The following is a 17,500-nucleotide window of genomic DNA, read 5'->3' on the forward strand; positions in this document are numbered from 1 at the left end:
CGATATATAGAATTATGAAAGTTATTTAGGTTACGGTGAAAATGCATTTTGTCCCTTGAAGTGTTAAAAATCCCCGTATCACCCAATCCCCTTGTGGAGTAGTGGATTTAAACTTATGTAGCATCTTTCGAGTGATAAATAAGATTTAAATACCAATTGTTCTTAACCTTTCTGAATAGCAACCCAAAATTATGCCCCTGCCTGATAAAGCGACTTATCAGACATCGGCGGCCCAAGTAAATATATTGGTGACCAAATTTTGGATCACGACCCAGAGGTTGAGAAAAGCAGCACTCGACCGTGTCACAATTTACTTTATAATTTTTAGAGCTGACTGAATTTATTTAGTTCGTCTTGGTATTGAAAATGAGGTCTGAGTGGGAACTGATAGAGAAAGCAAGAGTTCGATTTTCGAAAACGTGATGTAATAGACCAAAACTTTCAAAAAAAATCGGCGGCCCAAAGTTCGGTGAAATCAGTCATCACATGAGAAAAGATAAAATGTAATATGCAATATGACAGTGATAATACTGTATATGATAGCAATGGTATTAATTACAGTAATAACAACTACAACACCATTCTAATAATAATGGTGACGATGATAACAATATTAAGGATAATGACGATGATAACAATACTAAGGATAATAACAATGATAATGATAACTGAAAGTATGATAATGAAATAGTAATGGCAATAGTGATGGTGATAACAATGAACATAATGATAATAATGACGTGATAACAATGACAGTAATGATAATGACAATATAACAGCATAATAGTAATATTAATGGCGATAACAAAACAATTGTTATTATATTGATATTGATAAGAACGATGATAATAACAATGATAATAGTAATAACAATGATAATTACAACCACAACAAAAACAATGATGATAGTAATATTCATGACAATCATTGTAGCATAGCACCATGGACAGAAATATCTTTGAAGATGACTGTGATGATGATAATGGTATTAATGATAATACTAATGATAAAAAATGTAACTGATAATGTTGATAATAAAATACCAAAAATAATTATGGTTATAATATAATAACAATGATGATAATGATCTAATAGCAATAATTGTAATGATAATAATTATTTTGATAATAATAACAATGATAATAATATTAATAACAATGATGATAATAGTAATAACAATATTGGTAACAATAAAAACAAATGTATAAAAAGGTACAAATGAAACCGAATGACTCACAACGTAAGGGTATGTTATCATCTCGTCCTAGGAACTACATTAATTCCGAGGACGAGATAATTAATAATGATAATAATAATGATATTATCATATTGATAATGATATAATATAATATAATAATGATAATGTTTGTAATAGTAATGATAGCAATAATGATAAAGATTACTAATACTAATAATAATGATGATAAAAATTATAATATTAATGGCAATGATAACTACAATAATAATAATAACAACAATCATAACAGGAATATTAATAATAACAATGATGATAATAACAATGAAATAAGGACAATGCCAATTATCATAACAATTACAGTCGTGATAATAATAAGGATTATTATGATAATCATCATAATCAATATAATGATAATAAAATTATAATGATAATTATAATGATAATAATAGTAAGAAGAATGATAGTAATGATAATAAAGATAATAATGTTGATAACAATAATGATAGCAACAATAATGATAATAATGATAGCAACAATAATAATGATGAATGTAATAGTGATAACAAAAATAACATCATTATTCAATAATATTAATATGATAATTATAATTTAACAATAATAACCATATTAATAGAATAGTGTTAATAATCATGAATGACAATGATAATAGAATTATCATAAGAGTGCAATGATAAAAAATTATAATGATAACAATGTCATGGAACTTAAAAAAGTTTCTCAACATTTTTTCAACGTTCACATTCTTATGCTAAGACCAAGGATACTCTTTCATATCTTATCGATATTCCATATCATCAGATAACCTTCATGTACAACAGCTGCAGTTGTACACAGTTATCTATTCATTATGGCCGACTTGCATGTAATATATTAATTTAGAAAAAAAAAAAACGTGTACTTGTCCTTTATAACAATTGTACCAATCCCTTGAACTGTATTTATTAAGGCTGAAGTAATTCATTACATTAACTACGTAACTGAGACGAGCATTTCATAATTTAATGCAACCCATCAAAGGTATTGCAAAAAAAAGCTTATGCTAGTATAGAAAGTCTTTCATCAGCCGTCATCCAAGAGAAAAAATAACCCTCCATGCTGCCTTCACCCGAGTCATCCCATTCTCCGACTTGCGTTGATAACATTTTACAATCAATTTCGCTACTTCAAGCACAGATACACTAGAATGAGTAGATGAAATACCCAAAAAAGAGAGAGAGAAAGGGAAAGTCCTAAAGGTGAAGCCTCGTTCCACACGGGGCACAAGAGAAAGAATCTCGATATCTGAAGAGGGATATAAGGCCCCGGCGGCGCTGCCTCACTCGTGCGCTCGACAGCTGGTGCGGAGACACTCGCTCTTCCTTCAGGACAACCATGGCGGACGATAATAAGGAAAAGTAAGAGTTTTTTTTAATGAATATTGTGAATTATGTTTGTAAAAGGGACTATATAAGTAGTATAGGATATTGGTTGATTGATTATTTGTGATGCAGACCTACTGTCACTTGACTATATAGGTGGTGGTGTTGGTTTCTTCATAAAATGTATTATTGGTACATTTACCATCATTGTTTCCTAACCTTTCCACCAAACTGCATATTATGGCAGTTTCAAACGAGACCTCGGGTATGGCAGTACGAAAACTCAAGTGTGCAGTAAATCATTTATGTGTGCACTTGAACTGTACACCAGCTTGTATGCCAAGTGCACACTGGAGATATTCTCCTCAAAATCATTTTGCTCAACCATACTCTAGTCTGGGCACACCACGTGTGGGTGTTCACGTGGACGTTGTAGTAGAAGACAATTTAGGGTTGGTGTGGCAAAAGTATTCCTAATTGTTTCACAAGTAATTATTTTTATGCTAATTAAAACAGTATGATTTACAGAATGCAACATTACTCCGAGTTTTAAGCTCACTGTATGCTGTTGTAGTTATCTACAATTGCTATGACTTCAATACTCAAACACATTTGGGTGTGGGCCACACCCAATAAGGGTTCCACAACAGACTTTAGTGGAGAATGCCGCAGGTGTACACTTATACCCTACAATATGGCTATTTTCCCTGAATGAACTCTTTCCGCAAATTAATTTTCACACAGTTGGGGGAGGGCTGATTGCCTACTCTAATGGTGAGGGTCACCTACTAAACGTGCAGGCAATCCAGCATGACAAGTTCAGATCACGGAGTCTCTAGTTTATTGCGATGGTGTGGAATAGATATACAAATTGTACCTCCCTGACCGGGACTCGAACCAGCGCCGTAAGACTGACAGGCACGGTGTTGAAACCAATCGGGTACTTGACCCGTTAAAAGAATTGCCTTACCAGACACCTTATGAGACGTCATGGAATTTACCTATTTGCTCTTAGCAGAGCAGCCGATCGGTTTCAACACCGTGACTGTCAATCTTACGGCGCGGGTTCGAGTCCCGGACAGGGAGGTAAAATTTGTATATTTATATTAAATGCGTTACTGCATTCTACCATCTTTCTCACATATATATAACCTTGGTAACCTGATTTGGGACTTGAATTTGTGATTCCGTTGCTGCTGAGAGCCTGCGGGAATTGTCCGTGAAAATTCGCTATCACTGCTCTGCTAAGAGCACATAGGTAAGTTCCATGACGTCTCAGAAGGCGTCTGGTAGAACAATTCTTTTAGCGGGTCGAGTAGCTGATCGGTCTCACCACCGTGCCTGTCAATCTTACGGCGCGGGTTTGAGTCCCGGTCAGGGAGGTAAAATTTGTATATCTATATTAAATGCGTTACTGCATTCTACCATCTTTCTCATATATATATATATATATATATATAGATAGATAGATAGATAGATATGTGTTTATATATATGTAAACATATGTAAATATATATATGTAAATATATGTATATATAAATATATGTATATATAAATATATGTATATATAAATATATGTATATATATATATATATATATATATATATATAATATATATATTATATATTATATATATATATATATAATATATATATATGTATATATATATATATATATATATATATATATATATATATATATATACATATATATGAATATATATATATATATATATATATATATATATATATATATATATATATATATATATATATATATATATATATAATATATATATATATATATATATTATATATATATATATATATATATATATATATATATATATATATATATATATATATATATATATATATATATATATATATATATATATATATATATATATATATATATATATATATATATATATATATATATATTATATATATATATATATATATATATATATATATATATATATATATATATATATATATATATATATATATATATATATATATATATTATATATATATATATATATATATATATATGTGTTAACATCAACTTAAATTGCATTAGGCATGTGATGTTGTTGCCTAATTCCATATCTGTGTTGGAATTGCTGCCGGGGGACATAGCTATTACTGGTGACATAAGAGCAAGAATTCTCATACTAGCTAGTTTCCAGACTAGATCTTTCCTTTTTTTCCTTCATTGAAGGCCATACATAATGAAAGACTGCCATTAAATAGTCAGACAATGCACCATGAATAGGACAATTTGAGTTATATGAACATCTTTATGCATTCAGCTTAACAAAAATTATTAATGCTTGATTAACCCATTGGTCGCGGTATTAAAAAAAGGTCTGTGCAGTAGGATGGCTGTTTTACATGTCTGGCATGATGCCATCCGCGTCTATGACCGACTCTGCCTTTGCAGCAAATCATACCATCCGCTGCTAATGGGTTAACCATTGCTGATGGAGGATAGATTCGCTTGCGTGTGTGTGTGTGTCTCCAGGGATGGCTTTTATTTCAGAGCAAGGCAGCTTCATGCAACATACCTTGACTTTTCCCACTCTTTTAGTTTTCATTGTAAAGCTAGAATCATTTTTGTGTTTTAATTTTGGTGTGTCTTACTGTGTTTAGAGACTTGTATCTGTAATATAACAGGCTCTATCAATGCTGCAGTTGACTAGATTTGTAGGTTAGGGTACATATCAGTTCATTATTTTCTTTATACTCAGTGTGATAGAAGTATTGATGTTTTCTGTGGGGACAAAAAGCAATTTTATTTTTTCGTATTTATGCGCTGTCATGAATAAATGTGAAACATAAAACCATCCACAATGAAGATATTGGGAAGAGAAATGAAACTTGTGCTTATGATTGTGAGTGCCACAGTAAAAGGCATCTCTACTGGCATAGGGGCACATTCTAGACATTGGGCATGGTTTGAATTACCTTCCTCTTCCTGATCTGCCTGCACATCCTTCATCTGTGGTACTTTAGAGCAAGAGGTTGGCAACTTGCTGTGTGCCATCGCTTTATAAAGATAGTGCTTGCTAGAGACTGTGGATGGGTGCCATTCAAGGCTCTCTCTCCTGCTGGTGCTAAAAGAAAGTGGTGCCATCTAGGTTTTGGATGTTAGGTGAAACCAATTTTGCTTAATATTATGGCAATTATAGTAATTATGACTGCAGTTATCATCATCACCTACTTAGAACTCATAGCACAATAAAATAACAGTGAACCAAAATCCCTGATCATGTACATCATGATGTGTCGTCAGGCCAGAGCTCCTGTGTCATGTATATAGTGACACCTGTACACAATTGGTTAACAAAGCTGTATATCTTGTAATATATCAGTTTCCAGTTTATCTTTTAACAAATATTCAATTTTCATTGAGCTGGTTATTTATCATAACTTTTATAATATATTGGATCTTACTCCCAAAATCCCACCCTCTCTTCCCTCTTCTCCAAGTTTCTTCCTTCCCTCTATCTTTTCCCCTTCTTCCCATTCCATTTTTCACCCAACCTGAGTTACCCCTCTTTCATTTTTATAAATTGGTATGGAAAGAATGATCAACGACCTAGCAACACAAGAAGAGGGAATTGTGTTGGCTGATATATCTCATAATGCCAAAGATTTGTTATAATACTATTTTACTTTATCATCTGTCATAACTGCATGAAAAATACAGAAATCAGCACTATAAAAACACTAATTCTTTTATTCATAAACTCTTGCCAGGTGTAACAAAAACTTGAATAGGAAACCAATCCAGAACATGTGTATGTAGTAGAGGAAGGTTTGGTTTAATGAAGCAGAGGAAGTTTTAGTCCCTTCTAGTCCCTAGTCTAGGTTCTTTTAGTTACAGTGTAATGCTGTGATAATAGTAATTGATGTGATGGGCAAATATAAAGGTAATGACATCCCCTGAAAACTTATCTTGGAAGTTAGCTACTGATGTCATGTCATTACATGTCATTACATGGCCCATTTGTATATGTGCATATACAAATAGCTACATACTCATAAGCACATATACATAATATTACTACTGCATCTATTACTGTTATTACCATTACCATGGTTTTATTTGTAATGCATGAAAATAGATCCCACATCATAATACATGTGTTACTCACCAAAATTTTCTTTCATTAGCTTGGCTGACGGACCCAGCAAGAAGGCATTGAAGAAAGCACAAAAGGCAGCAGAGAAAGCAGCCAAGAAGGCTGAATATAAATCCCAGAATGCTACAGCTAATGTAAGTTTACCAAATATAACTTTGCTATATCATCCAGTTTTAAGGAAAGTCCTTGAAAAAGCGATTTGTTTATTTTACTCTTATTAGTGTTATTATTACCTCCCCTCTCTCTCTCCCAATCTATCTCTATCTGTCTCTCTCTCTATTGTCTGTCTCTCTCCATATCTCTCTCTCTCCATCTCTCTCTCTCTCTCTCTCTCTCTCTCTCTCTCTCTCTCTCTCTCTCTCTCTCTCTCTCTCTCTCTCTCTCTCTCTCTCTCTCTCTCTCTCTCTCTCTCTCTCTCTCTCTCTCTCTCTCTCTCTCTCTTATTCTCTTTCCCTCCCTTCCCCTTCCCCTTCCCCTTCCCCATTTCCCTTGCCTTCTCCCTCCCCCTACCCCCACTATTTTGGAAAAAGGTGTTGGTAAATTGTGATTTTCTCATTTACTTGTTTTCACTCGACACTAATTACATTGCTTCAATTAAATCAGTTTTAACAATGCTAGAAATAGATCAAGAAAAAAATGAGAAATGTCTCTTTTTCTCTCAAACAAAAACCAGCTGATATGTGATTCCTTCACAGGATGGCAATAATGAAGGACCAGAAGAAGACTGTGCTGAAGGTTGCTATGGCGATTTACCTATGAATAAGAGTCAGCAGAAACTGGATGTTAAACACACTGAGATCAGTGACCTTGGGAAGAACTTGGCCAACCAGACTGTGTTGATACGTGCACGTCTTCATACATCTAGGGGGAAAGGTAGGTACATTTTTGCATTAGTTTTATTGGTGAAGAAGAGTCGTTTGACATTTATTAATTCTACTAAAAGTTTGAGTTAAAAAAACAAGACTAACTGTTTGTAAGATTATCGTACATTCTGCATGGTATCAGACATGCTGTCACATCCAGATTTAGTGGGGATATCAATTACAATTGAGAGCATTTCAAGATTAATTACCTTGTGGTTTTTGATAATTTTGATAATTTTGATTCTTTCCAAAAAGTAAATGGATGAAAATTAAAAATATATGTATATTTTGCAGATGATCTAGAATTTATTTAATTATAAATATATATGTCTATCTATATCTACATATCCAGGAATGTATGTACTTATATTTGTATGTATGCACGTGCGCGCGCGCACACACACACACACACACACACACACACACACACACACACACACACACACACACACACACACACACTCACTCACTCACTCACTCACTCACTCACTCACTCACTCACTCACTCACTCACTCACTCACTCACTCACTCACTCACTCACTCACTCACTCACTCACTCACTCTCAGTATATTTAGTTAAGAGTAACAGAATAAAGGTGATTTTAATATATTCAAGATTAAATAAGAACTTTATTAGAATAATTGATAGTTAATTTATATTGTGGATATGATCATTCAGACACATTAACCATTAATAAAATAAAAAAAAACTGTTACTCTGTGATAGATAAAAGTTGGATTCTGGGCCCTTAACCCATTAGCGCCAGTTGACTTGCTATCATGGGGTCAAAAAATGTCCACGGACCCGGGGAACGGCAAGAGACGGGAGCCCAGTGTTGATGCGCTGAAACATCAGCAATAGATTGCTAGATTGTTCTCAAATATGATAATTTTACATAATTTCTTAAACTCTGTTATTTTAGTTTAAGTGTTTGAGTGTCATAAAATAAGACATAACTTTAAAAAAATGACGTCGGAAAACTACGTGATATTGATGATATCATGGTAATTTCTGCTTCTTGACAGGTTGAATAGAAAGATCCAAGTCGAAAAACTACTGTAAAATCAAATGTGATTGGCCAAGAAATAGAATAAAGTAAAAAATTACTAATGCAATACTGCTTACAATTTGTTGATTACCGGTGATATCATGTCACGAGGTACATTTACATACTCATATGTATGTGTATGATTATTCATATTGTTCTTCTTTTCGTGTTGGTAAAAAAAAAGAAAAAGTATAAAACGTTTATTGATGCCCCTCTAAGAGATTGCTTCCACTTTCCTTTGTTATTTTCACATATAAGTGAAGAATATAGGCAAAGTTCAATCAAATAAAACTAAATAGGCATTACTGTCACATGTTTTTTTACTAAATTCACTCCTCTGAACATGGCAATATATTTACGTGCCTTTACAATGTAGACGCAATCACGCAAACCATAAGGATAGGGCGGGTGAAAAATGCTCTGTGAGCGTCAGCATGACCTCGCGCAGCGGGAAAACACCCCGGCACGAACCATTGTGCACTTGATATCTTCCTGGCATGACTGGGAGTGAGCAAAATTCCGCCCCGGCATGAATGGGTTAAATATATATAACTTATTGAAGACTAAGAAATCATAAGAAATCATTATTTAATGAGTTTGATTCAGAAAGTTTATTTTACCCAACAAAGATCAAAAGGTTAAGGCAGAGTAAAGTTATTACTAGTGTAATCTCTCTCCCAGCTCAATGTTTAGGTTTTTATCTTTCCCCTATTTAGCTTCATAAAATGAATATTGTAAGTATATGAACCAAAAATATGTGCCCTAAAAGGAACAGTACATAGTTTTTCTTATTTTTGATGACTACTAACTACTGACTACTGCTTTCAAGAATCACAATGCTGTTTAGTATGTTTGTTTTGTAAATGTGTGTGTTTGTGTGTGTGTATTTTTTATTATTATTATTTTAGTTTTATTATTTATTATTATTTTTTTTTTTAACAGGTAAACAAGCTTTCTTTGTGTTAAGATGTCGGGAAAACACTGTTCAGTGTGTAATAGCTGTGGGAGAGAAGGTGTCTAAGCAGATGATAAAATATGTCTGCAACATCAACAAAGAAAGCATTATTGATGTTGAAGGAAAGGTATGTTTTTTGTTTGCCAGTTTAGATTCCTTTAGGAAAAAAATGAGAATTAACTTTTTTTTCATTATGTGTATCATGCTGGTACATATTGGTAGACATTGTTACAATGATTTTTTTCATTATTTTAAACTTTGTTTGCTCGCAGGTGGTGGTTGCAGATCAGAAGGTAGAGTCATGCAGTGTACAGGATGTGGAGATCCATGTTTCAAAAGTATTTGCAGTTTCCTCTTCATCACCACGGCTGCCTTTGCAGGTATTTTATTTCCCATGTCATCATTTTCTGTAATTTTATAAAGAATCCACAGTTGTTTTTAGTTTTAGTTTTCATTATCATTATGATTGATTATTGATTATTGTTATTGGTCACAATTGTCTTATTAAGAAAAAGGATTATGCATAAAAAAGTGATGCATGCGTAAATTCCCATGCAATAGCAATCCAGCAAATATTGAAAATTTCCAGATTGAAGATGCCATGCGTCCTGAAGCAGAGGAATCTGATGGTTTACAAATCAAGGTCAATCAAGACACAAGATTGGATAACCGTATTCTTGACCTGAGAACTCCTACCAATCAAGCTATCTTCAGGTTGGAAGGTGGTGTCTGTCACCTCTTCAGGGAAGCATTGAGGGCTAAAGGATTTACCGAAGTTATGTGCCCTAAGCTTATTTCAGCAGCATCTGAAGGAGGAGCAAATGTTTTTGGTATGAAATATTTTGAAAAAGAAGCCTTTCTCGCACAAAGTCCACAGTTGTACAAGCAGATGGCAATTGCAGCTGATTTTGGGAAAGTTTTTACAATTGGTCCTGTATTTAGAGCAGAGAATTCTAACACTCATAGGCATTTAACAGAGTTTGTTGGTCTTGATCTTGAAATGGCTTTTATACACCATTATCATGAAGCTGTACATGTTATTGGCCAGATGTTCACAGAAATTTTTAGGGGACTTCGTGACAATTATGCCGAAGAAATTGCTATTGTGAATAAGCAGTTTCCAGCTGAACCCTTCAAATTTCTTGATCCACCTTTGATTTTAGAGTACAGGGAAGGAGTTGCTATGTTGAAAGAAGCTGGAATAGAAATGGAAGACACAGAAGACCTAAGCACTCCAAATGAGAAGTTTTTGGGGCGCCTTGTAAAAGCAAAGTATGACACCGATTTTTACATTTTGGACAAATACCCTCTTGCTGTAAGACCTTTCTACACTATGCCAGATCCATCAGACTCCAAGTGGAGCAACTCCTATGATATGTTTATGCGAGGAGAAGAAATTCTGTCAGGGGCACAGCGAATTCATGATGCTGATTTTCTCGTTGAGAGGGCTAATGCACATGGAATACCCATCCATACAATTCAGTCATACATTGATTCCTTCAAGTATGGATGCCCACCCCATGCTGGTGGAGGTATAGGCCTGGAGAGAGTCACTATGCTGTATCTTGGTCTGGATAACATTAGGAAGACCTCCATGTTCCCAAGGGACCCCAAGAGAATCACTCCTTAATTCATAAGACTAAGAAGTACACCTGAAAATAGGCATCATTCCTTATAAAGACTTTCTTAACTTATGATTGGCTAATGAGCATCAAAGTATGTGAAACGAAACTTAATAATTTTGTTACTGTAAGAGTATTGAAGATCTTTTCAAATTTATTATCTATAAATTTGTAAGTATAGACATGTACTTCACACTATTCCAGATGCAGTTGTGTGTGAGAGTGTGTATGCGTGTATATATATGTATATGTATACATCTGCATATATACATGCACACATATCATTATGACACTGTGATGAAGGCATATCTACATTAATTCTTCCATCTGTTGATGAAGTGTCTGCTGTGGTTGTAATACAAGAAAATCATGAATGCGAAAGGTGCCTTAATCTCTCTTTAGCCAAATACATCACTATCAAAGAGTTCACTTCAAAGAAAATGTTAAGTATGGGAAATGTATGTATAACCTAAGAGTTTATTTGTATCTTGCTGTTTTTTAATGTTTCAGTTGGATAATTAAGTGCAGTAAATCCTGCGGGATTATCTCTTCTTTTCTCCTCTAAGAGGTTGCTTTGTTTTTCTATTTGTAAGTGTTGGTAATAATTCCTGTGTTTTACTGAGCAACCAATTTTAAGAGATTATAATAGAGCAGAAAAGTCCTGGTATCCAAACCTGTGTGTCTCACCAGTGTTCGTAACAAAAGTCAGGTTATCTGTTACAACAAACATTGTCATCTTTCTTAATGAGGTTAACAAAAACACATATAATATATCTGTATCAAGTGAAATGGCAGTTGCATTTATTTATTCTGATTTGTACATTGTTGATAGGCTGTTCACCTAGAGTTAATGTAGGTATTAAATGCCGCTAAAATGAAAAAGAAAAACTGCTCGACAATTGATTCATCAATCCCTTAGGAATTTTCTACTAGTAGATAATTTTTTTTTTTTTTTTTTTCTTTCTTTTTTTTCTTTTCAGTTCCTTATGTTACCTATGCTGTAACCATAATTCTTCTCTATTTGTAATATTATTTAATAATAATATTGATAATGATAAGATACATATTTTTTGGCAATGTTTCCAGTGGTTGGGACTTGATTCTTTACATCAAATGCATTTGAAGGGTTTAGTATAACTAATAAAATTGTTTTATTGGTGATATTATATACCATGGACGTTGTGTGCATAAAGGAATAAAGTTCAAGAAAAGAGACGAAGTTTGAAAGCCAACTTTTATTTATTTTTTTCCCAAGTGCTGACAAAGGTCAAAACTATGAATATAGTGCATTTTTCATTATAAATATTACTTGCTTATTATTGGTAATGCATTGCAGTTACAGGATTGCTTACATACAAATATAATTTAGACAAAAGAACTCCTGTAAGTATCACCTTCAAGGATTCCTCAAGATGTAAGTATATGATGAGAAAAATAAGTGTGTTGCCCACCCTTTACTCTTGGGTGTGTCACTGGAAAGAATTTTTTGGATTTATTATAAGTTCTATTACTCATAGTTTTGCCCCTTACTGACAATTCAATATTTTATGTTGATTTTTTTTTTAAAGTCATATAAAAACAGAATTCGAAAATGGGAATTAGATGTGCTTGGCTTCTTATCCATTATTCATCTATGTATGAAATTGTGAGTGCTATATGATGCAGGGGTGCACTGTTGTTGTACTACATATTTAATAGTATGGAAGCTGTTACAAGAGAATCATTAATGAAATTATGGAGTAATCTATCCTCATCTTATTGGCAGTATGTGGTTAGAAGGATTTGTCACAAGGATAAGTTTTAAGATAATATTTACTAAAAGCAATCAAAATTATCTTTAATGGGTTATATGTATCTGGCAATCCTCTCGTAATATATGTGAATATGTAGATTTTTTGTTAGATTCCTATAGAGGACAAGGTGTTTTCATAAAAACTTAAAAATGTGATAATTTGATCCTCAAAAGTCATTGACTTAATTAACAATCATTGTGCTTGGTTATGCTCTTCAAGTAACCAAACCTCTCTCAAATCTTTTTGTAGGACCTCAATCCTGAGATGTAAACTAATTATAATGATTATAAATTTATCAACATGCAGTTACAAGGTGTATTAATTTTGTCACTGATATTTCCTCCTCTTATTTAGACCTCTTTTGATGGAACTTCACTTGTAAGTTTCATCATGTATCATGTGCCTTGATCTGACATTTATTGATTATTAATGCTGTCACTAACAAAAAGATAGGTGAAATAAATTTGCATTTCTCATTAACTAGTCTCCAGTTTCTTCACACAATCCCATATTTCATGGAAAATAGAATGGATTTGAATGTGATTTCAAAAGTTTATTCATAATTAGAATAGGCCTGTAAGATAATATCATTGTCATCAGGAAGAAGTGAGACCCAAGTTACAACTGTTTACTATTTACAGTCATCAAAATTTTTAAGTGTTTTGCATTGATATTGGTTCTATGAATTGACAACAATTTCATAACTATTTATTAAAATAAGGGGAAAAAATTCCTTCAATATTCTTTAAAAACATTAAACAAATTGGTAAAGTAGATGCCTGGAACAATTTAAAGAGATATTTACTATTTCTAGATGGATTTTATGGTCGCTTATAAGAAAAAAAAAAAATTGGCATGGAAGGTGAAGTCTATGTCTTTGATGAGCTCGAGAACGAATGTAAGCAGAAATGTTTGAATCCTGTTGACAAATGTATGAGGTACAGTTACGAGTATGAGTTCCTGTATTCCCTTCAATTGATGTATGATAACCAGAGAAACAGACATTGAGTTCAGATGCTAAATTTTGTATACAGTTTTCATTAATATTTATTTTCCTCTAATGACATCCTAATTAGTCGCTGCCAAGCCTACTAGGGCCATTTAACCAAAAGTGTATGTATACATGTGCTCTCTCCACTGTTGTTTAGTTTGGTTGGTAGCAGGCCTACCTTACCTTACCTGTTTACTTCATTCCTTTGATTTTTGAGGAAAAGTTATTTTATTTCTATTGCTATTATTAATGTTATTACAATGGTAATAATTATGTTAACAAAGATAATAATAGTATTAGATAAAAAATTCAAGGAATGAGGGAAACAGGTGAGGTCAGGTAGGCCTGCCAGTTAACTACTTGATGACTAAGCACACGTGTAAAATAATAATGATAATGATCATAATAATGATAACTATGATAGCAATGATAATGGCAACAAGAACAATAAAGGTGATCAGGCCACAAAAATTAACCAGATGCACACAGGGGTGCCAGACACTACTTTAATCTGAATTATTCTGTATTTTTGGCCTTGAAACATTGTCTAGCATTGGGGGCTAGCCATATAATCTGAGGCTGTATAAAATGGGTATTTGGGCATATTTTCAGATCATTTGTTTAATGTTGTCCTCACTTGGAAGAGGAGATAATCCCATTTTCCTCTTGAGTAATTACTTAAAACTATTTAATTTTTAATTGATATAAGGGATTTACCCAATTTTTTTAAATGGGAGGGTATGTAGGGGGCACCACCCTGAAATTGGAGGTGTCCCCCCTGCAGTTCAACCACAGCTTTTAATCCAGAGAGCTGAATCCAGAATGACCTTCACTGACTTTGATGTCTTTGGTGAATCTCTGACCAGGAGGTTTGGCTAATGCAGGCCATGCAGGTTTGTCCATGGAAGAGGTATGAAGGGTAAGGTTAGGTAAGGAAAAGGGTTAGGTGCAAGTCAGACCAGGTTCTTGTATCTAAGGCATGCAAAGTGGCAGCGTCAGATAATGTTGCTGTAGCTTACAGCAATGCTACAGTGCTACACACACCTAATCATAACAACCACCATCCTACATGAAATGCTGATACATAAAATGTTTTGATTACTTAACAATTGTATCCTATTTTAACCCATCCCCGACGGGGGAATTCTAGCCTTGAATGTCCAAATGCCGGGGCGTTCAAATTATTAGGCCTAAATCAATTGAATGGCTGGCACAATACTGTGCCGCCTGGCAACTGGGCTTTTGAATGCGCGGTACACATGCTGTACCACCCGTCCTGTGTGGGTTAATACAAAGACAATAACGAGAATAACAATACAAATACAAATAAGAAAATTTCTGTGTGTGCGACTGTGGGTGTATAATACATTTATTTCTAAATACACATGTTTGTATCTGTCGGTTAATGTCTGTATTGTACATATGTGAATATTTTTTCTTTCATATTCTGTCTTCAATAGTTCTGTTTGAGAAGAGGATTTTTTTACATCCCAATCGCATTTCTTTACTTTTTATATATATATTTTTTTACTGTGACCTCATGTTCTTGTGTTCAAACTTATCCTAGTCTAACTTAACTTTTCCTGTGACACTGTTTTAAAGCATAATCATGTCACCTCTTTTCCTTCTTTCCTCCAAGTCCAATTTACAGTAATCCATCTTTGTTGCTTACATCTCTTGGTATTGGCACCCATCTTATAGCTGCTATTTCAACTCCTTTTCTAATTTGTCTATATTCTCTTTTGGATGGGGGCCCCTTACTACTGACGCATATTCAGCAGTAGGCCTTATGATGGTCACAATTACCTCTTTCTTTTCTTTCTTTTCTTTCTTTTCTTTCTTTTCTTTCTTTTCTTTCTTTCTTTCTTTCTTTCTTTCTTTCTTTCTTTCTTTCTTTCTTTCTTTCTTTCTTTCTTTCTTTCTTTCTTTCTGTCTGTCTGTCTGTCTGTCTGTCTGTCTGTCTGTCTGTCTGTCTGTCTGTCTGTCTGTCTGTCTCTGTCTGTCTGTCTGTCTGTCTGTCTGTCTGTCTGTCTGTCTGTCTGTCTGTCTGTCTGTCTGTCTTTCTTTCACCATATCCTCAACATACATGAATACTCTCATTTTGTTTGCTAACATTTGATGAGTCTTTTTATTTATGTGATGATCTAGATTTATTTTAGTGTTTATGATTATTCCAAGGTATTTTTCATTAACCTCAGAGTTTTGTACCAAGTCTGGTAACTGGTGTTGAAAAAGGGATAGATTTTTACTTTTCCAAACCTGACCACATGCCATTTATTGACATCAAATTACATTTTCCAGCTCCACATAAGTAAGATTTCCTTTTGGAGGCATGTGCAAAATTCATTGTTTATTACCCTTCTTTGTGCTTTTGCATCATTTGCAAACATATTCAGATAACTTGGGTGTTGACCAAAAATCATTGATGAAATAAAGAAATATAATCAGCGCTAAGACTGAAATTTGAAGTACTCTTCTACTTACTCTTCTCCCTGTAGTTTTTCCCTATAATTAATGTGCTCTATCAAAAAAGCTTTCATCCATTTGATTACTTTTCCTTTAATCCTTCCTTGGTGTTCCCATATCCAAAGTTATCTACCCATCCAACTCTCTCTCTTGTAGTATCCAAGAAGCTGTCAAAAAAAAAAAACAGATTTGTATACATGACCTCCCCTTCCTGAAACCAAACTGCTTATCAAAAAATATAATATAATATATATATTATAGATATATATATATATATATATATATATATATATATATAAATATATTAATTATATATATATTACGTATGTATATATTACATATGTATATATTACATATGTATATATTATTTATTATATATATGTTATATATATATATATATATATATATATATATATTATATATATATATATATATGTAAAATATATATATATATATGTATATATATATATATATATATATATAATATATATATATATTATATTATGGCTTTTAATATATATATATATATATAATATAGTTAATATTAGGGAATATATATATATATGTAATATATATCAGTCATATATATGTAATATATAATATATATATGTAATTATAGATATATATGTAATATATGTATATATAATATGTAATATATATAATATATGTAACATATATATAATATAATTTATATATATATATATATATATATGTAATATAAATAAGAAATATATATATATGTATAATATATATATATATATTTTATATATATATATATATATATAATAAATATATATATATTATATATAACAATCACTATATATATATATTATATAATATATATATAAGTTTGATAGATATAGAGTTAGGGCATTATATTCAATATATATATATAATAATAGATATATAGTCGTGGTAAATTCAAAGTAATATATATATATATATATATATTATATGTGAGAGAATATATATATATTATATAATATATATATATATATTATTACTATATTATATATAATCAAATATATAT

General features: G+C 32.4%; 1 protein-coding gene across 1 annotated transcript; it reads left to right on the forward strand.

Annotated features, from left to right (window-relative positions):
• Positions 1-2,039: 2,039 nt before the first annotated feature.
• AspRS (aspartyl-tRNA synthetase) lies at positions 2,040-13,319 on the forward strand. Its single transcript, XM_043013073.2, has 6 exons — positions 2,040-2,613; positions 6,762-6,864; positions 7,426-7,603; positions 9,586-9,725; positions 9,871-9,978; positions 10,188-13,319. The coding sequence occupies exons 1-6, from the start codon at positions 2,591-2,593 to the stop codon at positions 11,226-11,228; spliced, it is 1,593 nt and encodes a 530-aa protein (XP_042869007.1). The 5' UTR covers positions 2,040-2,590; the 3' UTR covers positions 11,229-13,319.
• Positions 13,320-17,500: the final 4,181 nt, after the last annotated feature.

Source organism: Penaeus japonicus, unplaced genomic scaffold, assembly GCF_977035675.1.
Source record: "Penaeus japonicus unplaced genomic scaffold, GWHDUDI00000001_assembly GWHDUDI00000014, whole genome shotgun sequence".
Lineage (NCBI taxonomy): Eukaryota > Metazoa > Arthropoda > Malacostraca > Decapoda > Penaeidae > Penaeus > Penaeus japonicus.

Excerpts from the sequence above, each read along its gene's own strand:
- AspRS (XM_043013073.2), top strand. The coding sequence starts at position 2,591 with ATGGCGGACGATAATAAGGAAAA. Across the intron at positions 2,614-6,761 it reads GCGGACGATAATAAGGAAAA|CTTGGCTGACGGACCCAGCA; the intron begins GTAAGAGTTTTT and ends TTCTTTCATTAG. Across the intron at positions 9,979-10,187 it reads CACCACGGCTGCCTTTGCAG|ATTGAAGATGCCATGCGTCC; the intron begins GTATTTTATTTC and ends GAAAATTTCCAG.